The sequence below is a fragment of the Stegostoma tigrinum genome, chromosome 1 (assembly GCF_030684315.1).
Source record: "Stegostoma tigrinum isolate sSteTig4 chromosome 1, sSteTig4.hap1, whole genome shotgun sequence".
In the NCBI taxonomy this organism is placed as follows: Eukaryota; Metazoa; Chordata; class Chondrichthyes; order Orectolobiformes; family Stegostomatidae; genus Stegostoma; species Stegostoma tigrinum.
This window is the reverse complement of record NC_081354.1, coordinates 53,114,681-53,127,157: the sequence shown is the minus strand read 5'-3', so window position 1 is coordinate 53,127,157 and position 12,477 is coordinate 53,114,681. Positions and strand designations below refer to the sequence as shown.

Sequence of the window (12,477 nt, the reverse complement as noted above, 5' to 3'; positions counted from 1 at the left end):
CCTTAACTCAACTATTCTGATTTACCTCCACAAATGCAGAATAAATTTATGAATAGAAATCTCAGTCTGAAAGATAGTTACGATCCAGCCATAACAGCCTTCTGCACTAATTCAGATTCACTACCCTCAAAAAAAATTGCACATCTTTAATAGGATGATTTCTCAGATTGTCTCTTCATTTCCTTAGTCAGAATCATTATTTTGAAGATGACGTATTCTGATCACTTCCGTGAATCGCAGTCCATATACTGTCCTTTTTCACCTCCCAACCGATTTACTCCATACATCAAGGGTAAAATAATTATCCCTCAAAAGGAATTGGGAAGTCACGTTGAGGTTGCACAGGACATTGCTGAGGTCTCTTCCAGAATACAGTGTCCAGTTCTGGTCATCCAGTCAGAGGAAGGATATTATTAAGCTAGAGAGGGTTCAGAAGGAATGATGCCTAATATGGAAGGTTTGAGTTATAAAGAAAGGCTGGGTAGGCTGGGGCCTTTTTTCCACTGGAGCATGGGAAGTTGAGAGGTGACCTTCAAAATTTATAAAATCAATGAGGGGGTATAGATAGAGTTAATGGTAGCTGTTTTTGCCCTGGAATGGGGGATTTCAAAGTTAGAGGACACATTTTTAAGGTGAGAGAAAGATTTAAGACAGACAAGCGGGGCTTTTGCCACCCTCCACCCGCCGTCACAGAGGATGGCTCCCATGTGGAATGAACTTCTTGAGGAAGAGGTGGATGTGGATACAATTACAATGTTTAAAAGACATTTGGTTAAATACATCAATGGGAAAGGTTTGGAGAGATATGGGCCAGGAGCAGACAGATGGGACTAGCTTAGCTTGGGGTTATGTTTGGCATGGATTGGTTAGACCGAAGGGTCTGTTCCCGTGCTGTATGACTTTAAATCACTTTTAAACACATTTTCAAATTCCTAACTGATGAACATTTCACCATGGCATTTCTGCAGCTATTGACCTGATCAATCACATGCTCATCTTCACTTTTCATTCTCTTGTCCCTAATAAAACTTATTGCCAAATGATAACGACTGCTGTTTGGTAACTTTCTACAGATCCTATAACCCTTCCAAGATCTCTTTACCCAACACACATCCAATTTTCATGTTCTAAGTAGTGAGTATCTGTGGTTAACTAGGCCCTAAACTATAGATTGCCCTCCATAAGCCCCTCCATCCTGCTTTTCACCCTTAAGCTATTCCTTGAAACCTAACCAAACTTTTGTTAACTTACCCTAATATCACGTGGTTTGGTGTCAAATTTCATTCAGATGCTCTAAAAAGGTGCTGAGTGTATTGGTCATCATTGTTTCTTTTGAAATCTGATTTATAAATAAATATCTAGCATTGCTAGTGTGTAATAGCATCCAAACTGAAATATATCACAATATATTTATTAATATTGTATGATTCTCACTGCAAAGTGTAGCATGTAAAACGGTCATAGAACACACCTGATCTGTGATCAGTGCCATTACCACAAGAGGAAACAATCAAACCTATCTTTCCCGTTGTAAATCATATTTAAACTGGTCCATTTGACAATGACAATTTACCATGTATTGTAGGATAAAATTAAAACTAATCAAAGAGCAACAGATGACAATTGCTGCAACCAAAGCCAAGGCTGCTGGAAACGCTCAGCTGGTCTGGCAGCATCTGACCCTTCCTCAGTCACCAGACCCAAACTGTTAACTCTGCTTTTTCCTTCACAGATGCTGCCAGACGTACTGAGCTTTTCCAGTAACTTTGGTTTTATTCCTGACTTACAGCATCCACAGTTCTTTCAGTTTTTATGGAGAAGACAATTGCTGTTTCTCTTAGCCCATAAATGCGCATTTCAACTATACTGGCGCCTGGCACATGTGTCAGTGTGCAGCAACAACCTGTGAATTCCCCAAATCTTTGAGCAATTTCAAAAAGACTCAAATAGGGGATTAACAAATTCTGGGTTTTGTTGTTGTTAAATAAACCAAAACAAAATAGAGAAGTCAATGTTATATTTGTGGAAGGGACCACAGCCTCAAAACATATTCAGCAGGTCATTGGCCACACTTACATATAACAGCCTACACACACACACACACACACACACACAGAGGAAGAGGTTAAAAGAACTACTTCAGAATTTTGTGATCATTGCCAAGTAGGCATAGTCTTTACAGCCAATTTTGTTTGCAAACTCAGTCAGAGTTACTGGGTTAACGCCTTTGTAAGTCTACCCCACTAAATTAAAGCTACTGCAATACAGTCAGTTGCTATCAACATGAACATTAATTTGTATTGAATAAAAGTTAATTAACTGAGCAGGTAGTTCACTAGAAACTTTAAAGTTGATTCATTCACAAAATGACAGCACTTAAACTGTACAAATGAAAACTGAAATTTAGATTCTTGTACCAGAAATCATATCAACTTGATTCAAGTAACATCTGACACAGGATACAGTTTACTACTTATCCTGGATACTCCTGCTTCAACCATGAAACAAGGCATCATAGATCATAGAATCCCTATAGTGTGGAAACAGGCCCTTCGGCCCAAGAGGTCCACACTGACTCTGCACACAGACCCATCCCCCTATAACCCACAGAACATTGGACAAACTTTCATGAAGTGAAAAAATGCAAATCTGCTCAATGCAGTCATGCTAATATTTATTTTATTCATTTTAATACATTTGATTTATTACTTTGTTTTAAAATAACCTGTTAACAAGACAAAAGATGTCAGTGATGCCAAAGCTGAACAATTAACATTGACAGGTTTGTATTGATTTAAAAAAAAGGACTTATTCCATAGCTCACTCAACGAGAGATATGCTGGAGAAGCACGTTAGTGTGCATGTTCGATTGGATCTCTAAATATTTAGTTTACCACCAGCAAGACACAAATACATAACTGAGGGATTCGTGACCTTGGAAGTCATCTTAACATGTTAAGAAAAAAAACATCGTAATGCAGTCACAAACTAGAAACACGTTTCGACACTGAGTTCAGAAATTCCCACTCCCAAAATAATACGAATATAACAAGGGAAGTTATTTCAAAATTCTCACCTGATTAGGAAGTAACACATCTCCCTCTTCTGCTTGCCAAAGCTCTACTACATTGGTCATTTCAGCAAATGCTGTTCGAAGCAAGAAAAATATACATTTTGAGTGAAAGTGAAACCACTTCGAAGACACGAAGAAAATGTAAAAGCACTTAATTGGAATAGTTTGAAAAGACAACCTAATAACTTAAAATATAACACGGTTCACAATATTTCTTAAGCACTCTAAAACACTGAAATATTCTATTCTTAATCAGAAGTTGATCTCGATTACTGCACGCTGCCGCCTAGATCATGAATGTCTCGCCAGAGGAGTGGGTCATTCGACAACGTAACAAATACGGGCTTTGCAAATATCGAAAACCGAGTCCCTGGAAAATACTGAGAACAGAGTTACACACAAGGGATTCCCAAACCTTGCACGGCAGACGTCCCCTGTCGAAAACTCGGCAAAAGGAACTGCAGGACGCCCAGCATTAACTTTAACCATTGAACCCACTGCTGGTAGTGGTGGGGGGGGTGGTGGTGGTCGGGGTGGGGGGGGTGGTGGCGGCGGCGGCAGCAGCGGCAGCAGCTCCGCTCCCCTTGTGCACACAGCCCCGCCATGCTGCTGAGGAGCCCTCACACTCACGGACCAACCAGCTTTCGTCGCCGTCACCGTCGCTGCCGCCACCCACGCCTCCTCCTCCTCCTCCTCCTCCTTCTTCTTCTCCTACTCTTACTCTTACTCCTACTACTCTTCGCCCGTGCGCGCTCACCGAACTGACACTGCCGGGCTACACCAATAGATGCAAAGTGGCGCGTTCCAGCGCAAGGCGGAGCGAGCTCATGCCTGCACGGGATGGACGGGGCGATCCGTATTTGCCCAGGCTGAGCAGGGGGCGGGATGAGGGCGGAGAGGTGGGCGGGGCGGGATCTGGTCCATGGGGCGGGGGCGGGGCTGTGTCGCGCGGGACTCTGTTTTACCTGTAAACGGCAACGGCCGAAGAGCCAGCCTCAGTTTTAGATAACAAAGTGTGAAGCCGGATGAACACAGCAGGCCCAGCAGCATCTCAGGAGCACAAAAGCTGATGTTTCGGGCCTAGACCTTTCATCAGAGAGGGGGATGGGGAGAGGGAACTGGAATAAATAGGGAGAGAGGGGGAGGCAGACCGAAGATGGAGCGAAAAGAAGATAGGTGGAGAGGAGAGTATAGATGGGGATGTAGGGAGGGGATAGGTCAGTCCAGGGAAGACGGACAGGTCAAGGAGGCGGGATGAGGTGGTAGGTAGGAAATGGAGGTGCGGCTTGGGGTGGGAGGAAGGGATGGGTGAGAGGAAGAACAGGTTAGGGAAGCGGAGACAGGCTGGGCTGGTTTTGGGATGCAGTGGGTGGAGGGGAAGAGCTGGGCTGGTTGTGTGGTGCAGTGGGGGGAGGGGACCAACTGGGCTGGTTTAGGGATGCGGTGGGGGAAGGGGAGATTTTGAAGCTGGTGAAGTCCACATTGATACCATTGGGCTGCAGGGTTCCCAAGCGGAATATGAGTTGCTGTTCCTGCAACCTTCGGGTGGCATCATTGTGGCACTGCAGGAGGCCCATGATGGACATGTCATCTAGAGAATGGGAGGGGGAGTGGAAATGGTTTGCGACTGGGAGGTGCAGTTGTTTATTGCGAACTGAGCGGAGGTGTTCTGCAAAGCAGTCCCCAAGCCTCCGCTTGGTTTCCCCAATGTAGAGGAAGCCACACCAGGTACAATGGATACAGTATACCACGTTGGCAGATGTGCAGGTGAACCTCTGCTTAATATGGAAAGTCATCTTGGGGCCTGGGATGGGGGTGAGGGAGGAGGTGTGGGGGCAAGTGTTGCAGGGGAAGGTGCCGGGTGTGGTGGGCATGGAGGGCAGTGTGGAGCGAACAAGGGAGTCACGGAGAGAGTGGTCTCTCTGGAAAGCAGACAAGGGTGGGGATGGAAAAATGTCTTGGGTGGTGGGGTCGGATTGTAGATGGCGGAAGTGTCGGAGGATGATACGTTGTATCCGGAGGTTGGTAGGGTGGTGTGTGAGAACGAGGGGGATCCTCTTTGGGTGGTTGTGGCGGGGTCGGGGTGTGAGGGATGTGTCGTGGGAAATGCGGGAGACGCGCAGTCAAGGGCGCTTTCGACCACTGTGGAGGGAAAGTTGCGGTCCTTGAAGAACTTGGACATCTGGGATGCGCGGGAGTGGAATGTCTTGTCGTGGGAGCAGATGCGGCGGAGGCAGAGGAATTGGGAATAGGGGATGGAATTTTTGCAGGAGGGTGGGTGGGAGGAGGTGTATTAAGCAGAGGTTCACCTGCACATCTGCCAATGTGGTATACTATATCCATTGTACCCGGTGTGGCTACCTCTACATTGGGGAAACCAAGCGGAGGCTTGGGGACCGCTTTGCAGGACACCTCCACTCGGTTCGCAATAAACAACTGCACCTCCCAGTCACGAACCACTTCAACTCCCCCTCCCATTCTTTAGATGACATGTCCATCATGGGCCTCCTGCAGTGCCACAAGGATGCCACCCAAATGTTGCAGGAACAGCAACTCATATTCAGCTTGGAAACCCTGCAACCCAATGGTATCAATGTGGACTTCACTAGCTTCAAAATCTCCTCTTCCCCCACCGCATCCCAAAACCAGCCCAGTTCGTCCGCTCCCCCCACTGCATCCCAAAACCAGCCCAGCCTGTCTCTGCCTCCCTAACCTGTGCTTCCTCTCACCCATCCCTTCCTCCCACCCCAAGCCGCACCTCCATTTCCTACCTACTAACCTCATCCCACCTCCTTGACCTGTCCATCTTCCCTGGACTGATCTATCCCCTCCCTACCTCCCCACCTATACTCTCCTCTCCACCTATCTTCTTTTCTCTCCATCTTCGGTCTCCCTCCCCCTCTCTCCCTATTTATTCCAGAACCCTCACCCCATCCCCCTCTCTGATGAAGGGTCTAGGCCCGAAACGTCAGCTTTTGTGCTCCTGAGATGCTGCTTGGCCTGCTGTGTTCATCCAGCTTCACACTTTATTATCTTGGATTCTCCAGCATCTGCAGTTCCCATTATCTCTGATACAATTTTAGCCTCAGTTTTATTCTTGTCACTGTTGCCGTTTGTTAAAACTTATTCAACGAGGGCGTGTGTGGAGGTTGGATTGTTCCCTTCGTTAAACATGTAAGAATAGGGAGGGGAAAAGAAACTACATTGTTTCCTGAGAATAAAAGGTGAATTTGTGAACACGCTTCCAGAGGATGTTTGGTCCTGAGCTAATTGACATTTGTGAGCCGTTTCCATATTTATTGTAAGAGAAGTGAGCTTATGGAGATATTCATAGATTATTGATTAAAGTGGTGGGGCAGAGAGACTCGTAAAAAATAACCACATCTGGCTTACGGCTCAACTGCCTCACTTTGACCGGCGTTCTTGTTTTTCATGCCTTCATCATTTGAGGACTCATCCTACTGAAGTATTTACATTGCACTTTCAAGCTGCTGTTACTTTAAATCGTGTTTTAAGTATTTTCACGTTTCCATCAAACAGTTCTCCCTTCTGTCACATTTAGCTTAAATTTATGACACACACTTTGAGCCTTCTGATGAAATTCAGTTGTGGAATTAAAACTTTATGTTGTACCTTTCGCCATCCCAGGACACCCCAAAATGTTCTGTAATGAAACTATCATCGTTATAATGTGGGAATAATGAGAGCAAACAGTAGCGTACAAGGGATGTGCCAATGATCTAAGTAGTGTGTCTTTAGTGTTGGTGGTTAAAGGATAAAGTGTAGCCAAGATCTAAAGTCTTGAAATTCCTTGGAATTGTGCTTGGAGATCTTTTACCTTCACTTTGGGAAACAATAACTTAGTTTAGAATTGCATCTGAAAGAAAGAACCTCCAAGATTGCAGCGCAGTGTCAACATGGATTTTGTGTTTAAGATTTTTGTTTGAAAGTTGAGCCCACAAGCCGTTGATTCATGTAGGCTAGAGTACAACCACTGCACGTCCAACTTAACGTTACTGAAACTTTCTATTTCTTAATCGTCTAAAATTCTCACCAACATAAGAGTTGGCAGTGCAAGGACTACAATGACTCATTGAGATAATGTTAGGTGCAAAGGGGTAAGAAAAGAAATCCTCTTCAACGATGAAGCCTTATCAGCCTCAGCAAGTGCCTCTGGCAGAAACTCCGGCTGCTTGCAGCCTCTGCATCATACCAAGGACTCTCAACTGGCAGCCATCACTGACACTTTCCTAGCATTCTGCACAGTACTCCTCTGAATGACCGCCTTGCTGGTAAACACACTAGGTTCTCTTCAGCCTTCCTCTCAACAGGCATACGCCACTAAACTCTCATCCATTTTTACTATCACCTTTCTGAACGCTCATGCTACGTCCTCAGCAATAAGTTAACTCCTCAATCTTCACCTTCTGTCGTTCCAAGAGCTACATAGAACTGGGATTGAGCTGCAATCATGGAGGGAACTCTTAAGATGGGCAGAGTGGCGTAATTACTGGTCATTACTAATGGGGAGGCGTAGGATGCCCAGAAAGCTGATGACAGCATTAGGCAAGGGTTGTCACTTGGCAGTTATTTGTCATTCAAGTTGAATAAGTGGCCCGAATACATTGGATTCGCAATGCTAATTTGGACCTCAATTTCGTTTCAGAAGCAACTTGTGTATTTCTTCTTACACAGGTACTTTGTGGGTCCTGATGAGGGAGTAGCCTGAAGAGTTCACGTACAAGGTGCAGCATTCTGAGGATACATCATCACATAGCAATTGCACACCTTGCATCAACACAGATACAGACATAACAGTGCATCCACTTTCTCATTTAGTTAGGCTGGCATATGCTAAGGAACATGCTATATATGAGCAAGGGCAGGTAATGAAGACAGGAAAAGGAATGGAGACTGAACTCTAGAAAGCACAGAAAAATACAAACTCTTTTCAGCTGGACACATATGCAGAGCTTTAGGGATCACACACTAAATGTACCTATGGAGTGCCAAGGGGAAATGAGCCTGTTATTATCAGATGGAAAACCACGTAAAGGAGAAACAATAATACTTGGAAATGAACATACTGGCCGTCCCGAGGCCCCATTTTAAGGCACACAAGACAAAAACTACTGTGTATTGTTTGTGAGCTTTACTGGTTTTCCCTTCTGGGTTGTCAGAATTTCCAGTAATGTACATCCTTGCACTGGAATGAAGGAATCAATCTCAAGCATGAGTGGCTTGAAATCTCCCAGACATTTTCTCTGGTGACCACCTTGGTGGAAAGAGTAGCTACTGCATGGAGAATCAGACATGGCAGGTCACCAGATACATCTTCGTACATGCTAGTGGCTTGGACATTCCAATTGCCAATTTCCAGAGAAACATGCAAAACCTTTTCCTTGGTGGCTAAATGTGCATTGACATGTTGCCAAAAGTTTGCCAATTTTCTACTGATAAGAAAGTGCGTATGCGTCACAAGAGGGAGGATGGACACATTGAGGATAAAAAGTTAACTAGGGCAAGAATAGGGCCCATTATGGACCACAGTGGTAATTTGTGCATTGAGCCAGAGGACATGAGTAGCCTTCTAAATAAATACTTTCTGTCAGTATTCACTAATAAGTGGAATGATGTGGGTATGGAAGGAATCAGAAGGACCGTGAAAGACATAAAAAGGTAGCATAAACAGCAAAGAGTTTCTCAGTGTTGTCGCAGGCATGAAAGTAAATAAATCTCCTGGGCAGAATGAAATGTATTCCAGGCTGTCAAGTGAGGCAAGGGAGGAAATATCAGGGGCATTGGCAATAGTTTTTTCAATTCCTTCCTGGGCACAGAAGAGATGCCAGAGAATTGGAGGACAGCCAATGTGGTACCATTATTCAAGAAGGGAGCAAGGAATAAACCACACCAGTTAGTCTAACCTCAGTGGTGTGAACTATTGTAAGCAATTCTGAGAACATCAAAAATGGCATGGTTTTGTTAAGGGAAGGTCATATCTGACCAACTTGATTGAATTTTTCAAGAAGATCGCCAGGTGTGTAAATGCATTTGATGTTGTTTGTTTGGACTTCAGCATGGCTTTTGATAAGGTCCTCTGTGGGGGACTGATAGCAAAGATAAGAGCCTCATGTGACTCAAGGAAATTTGACAGAATTGGCTATGTGGCAGGAAGCTAGGGTGATGGACATGGGGTGGTTTCGTGATTGGACATCTCTGTCCAGTGGAATTCTGCAGTGAGCAGTGTTGGATACCTTGCTGTATGTGATGTATAAACGATTTAAGCTTGAATTTAGGAGTGCTGCTCAGTAAGTTCACAGGTGATACAAAAATTGATGGAGTGATACATCATGAGAAGGAGAGGCTTAGATTACAGAATGATCTAGACAGGTAATCAGCTGCGTTGATCGGCATCAAATGGAATTCAATCAGGATAAGGGTGAGGTGATGCATTTAGATGGGACAAATAAGGCAAGAGAATGCATAAAGAATCTAGGAACTCTGGGAAGCACAGAGAATCAGAGGGACATTGGGTGTATGTCCACCAGTTCCTTAAGGTAGAAGGACAGGTAACTCAAGTGTCTGAGAAGGCATATAGGCTATTTGCCTTGATTAGTTGAGGCATAGAGTTTAAGAGCAGGGAGCGAATGCTGGAGCTGTATCAAATATTGGTTGTGCCACAGCTAGAGTATTGTGTGCAGTTCTGAAATCCACATTATAAGAGGGATGTGATAGCACTGAAGAAAGTGCAGAGGAGATTTACCAGGCTGTTACCTGGCTGGAGAGTTTTGGTTATGAAGAGAGATTGGATAGACTGAAGTTGTTTTCCTTGGAGCAGAGAAGACTGAGGGAAAACATGACTGAAATGTATAAAATTACGAGACGCATAGACAGGGTAGACAGGAAGGAAGTGGAGGGATCAATGGCCAAGAGGGCATACATTTTAGTGGAGGGATCAATGGCTAAGAGGGCATACATTTAAAGTAAGAGGCAGCAAGTTTACACAGAATGTGGTGAAAAAGCTTTTCACCCAGAGTGGCAGGAATATAGAAACCATTGCCTGTAAGCATAGTAGGGGCAGAAGCCTTCATATCATTTAAGAAGTATATGGATGTACAGTTATGATACCAAGGCATACAAGGCTATAGGACAAGTGCTGAAAAATGGGATTAGAATTAGTTCGGGGGTTGATTTTGACGGGTGCAGACTTGACATGCCTTTTTCTGTGCTGTAGATCTCTACAACTCTATGACGTGCTTACAGGGCTTCTCTCATGGTATTTCCCTTTGCTCTGATAGCTGATATTCTCCTCTTCTTACTTTTTCCGTTGCTTCCTACTTCTTGCACATCAAACTGTTTGACCCTTCCTCTATTGCAGCCCAGCTATCCTGTTGTACTTTTTGGCATTAATCGGTAGGCTCCTGAAAATTACCATCAGCCCACTTCTCAGGGGACAGTCCTTGTCACCAAGAAGACTTCTATCCAGTGTACTTAGATACTCTGGTTGACTTAACTGATGAGGGATGTTGGAATCAAGGCAATTTCCAAAATGTCTTGAACATAAAAACTTTCTAATGGTCACAAATGATCAGCACACTAAGTGAGTGCAGTGCCTTCCATTGGTAAATACTCCTGATTGATCTGATGGCCTCATTATCATTGCCACACACACAGTCAATTACTTTCTGGATCTGTGGGAATCAAGTCACAGCAGCAGTATCAATGTACACATCTTGGGTAGTTTTGACAAACATGGTGCCTGTGAATTGGGAAATTGACTTAGTTGTAGTGGATTGTGAGATCTTGCAAAATCCCCCAACTGATGTTTGAAAAGAACCAGAGGTGAAGAGCTTCTGGACTAAGATGACTGACAGCAATTGGCTGCTTGTGCCCATCTAGTCATCTTGGATGAATGTCTTGTTTCAATTTATTTATTTGCATTCACATAGCATTTTCACAACTAACAGATAATTCTATGTAATGCATTGACATCAAATAAAGTACATTTGAAATGTAGTCACTGTTGTAATGTACGAATCACAACAGACAAGGTAAGTTTCTGCAAACAGCAATGTGATAAAGACCAGAAAACCTGTTTAGTGATATTGATTGAAGGATAAAAATTAGCCAGGACACCATGAGATCACTCCCCTCTTCTTCAAAATAGTATATCAGTATCTTTTAAGGCCACCTGAGACAGCACAGGCAGTTTCAAATTAACATTTCACCCAAAGAAAGCACATAGTCCTTCAGTGTTGAGGTGCGCTACAGCTACCAAATGTGTCAATAGGTAGTGGATAGCCAGAACAATTACCAGTTATGGAAACTAGCCACAAAAATGAGTAGAATCTCTTCTGGCAAATATGTTGTGGAATAAAATGGCAAGGTGTTTTAAGGTAGGAATTGTGCATCATTCTAAATCTACAAATTCTGCATTATTTAAAACCTTCAGAAACCTACAGCATGCTTTGACAAGGCAAGCAAGGGCTACCAGCCACTCAGCCTTTGTTTGGAGAGGCTGAGTTTGATCAGGAATAATCAGCATGGCTTTGTCAGAGGGAAGTCATGCCGAACAAATTTGATAGAATTTTTTTGAAGAGGATCAGCTGTATAGTTGAGGTTAGTGTAGTTGATGTCATTAATATGGATGTCAGCAAAGCCTTTGACAAGATCCCACATGATAAAGAACACTGATAAAATAAAAGCACATGGGATCCAGGGGTAACTTCACAAGTTGGATCCAAAATTCACCTAGTGGTAGGAGACAGAGGGTGGAAGGTTGATATCCAGTGGTCAGGGATCAGTGCTAGGTCCTTTATTGTCCATGATATATATTAAAGAAGCCGATGAGAATTTGGCAGAGGTATGATAAGGAAGTTTATAAATGAAACAGAGATTGGCTGGGTGGTTAGTATTGAGGTAAAGGTCTTAGGTTACAGGAAGGTATAAACAGTTTAGCCAAAGGGTGTAGATCAGTGACTGATGAAATTTAACCTTGAAAGGGTGGGGAAACGCACTTTGGAAGCCTTAACAAGACAATAGAGTACTCAATGTCAGGACACTCAGAAACTTAGAGGAACGTAGAGATCTTCAAGTGAATGCCCATAAATACCTCGAGGCAGAAGTACAGGTTAATAGGGTAGTTAAGAAGGCAATTGGGAAAATTATCTTTATTTGTCATGTCAGAGATTATAAAGAGCGTTTACGTTGGAGCTTTGGTTAGGCCACAGCCAGAGTACAGTGTGCAGTTCTGGTCACCTCACTAAAGGAAGGATGTGATTGCACTGGGTCGGGTGTGGTGAAGACACACCAGGATGAAGCATTTTATCTATAAAAAGAGGCTGTATAGGCTTGGATTGCTAGCTTTAGAAAGACTGAGGGAGGACCTGATTGACGTATATAAG

The 12,477-nt window shown here is 43.9% G+C and overlaps 1 protein-coding gene across 2 annotated transcripts in view; it reads right to left on the bottom strand.

The window, feature by feature from the left end:
• tmem131l (transmembrane 131 like) overlaps window positions 1–3,824 on the bottom strand; it is a 158,504-nt gene extending 154,680 nt beyond the window's left edge. For both annotated transcript variants that reach the window (XM_059645409.1, XM_059645410.1), the window contains exons 1-2: window positions 3,489–3,824; window positions 3,077–3,147 (exon numbers count right to left, since the gene is read on the bottom strand). In XM_059645409.1, the coding sequence (XP_059501392.1) occupies window positions 3,077–3,147; window positions 3,489–3,678 (261 nt within the window). In that variant the 5' untranslated portion in view covers window positions 3,679–3,824. The remainder of the gene's footprint in view (window positions 1–3,076; window positions 3,148–3,488) is intronic.
• Between the last annotated feature and the right edge of the window lie 8,653 nt (window positions 3,825–12,477).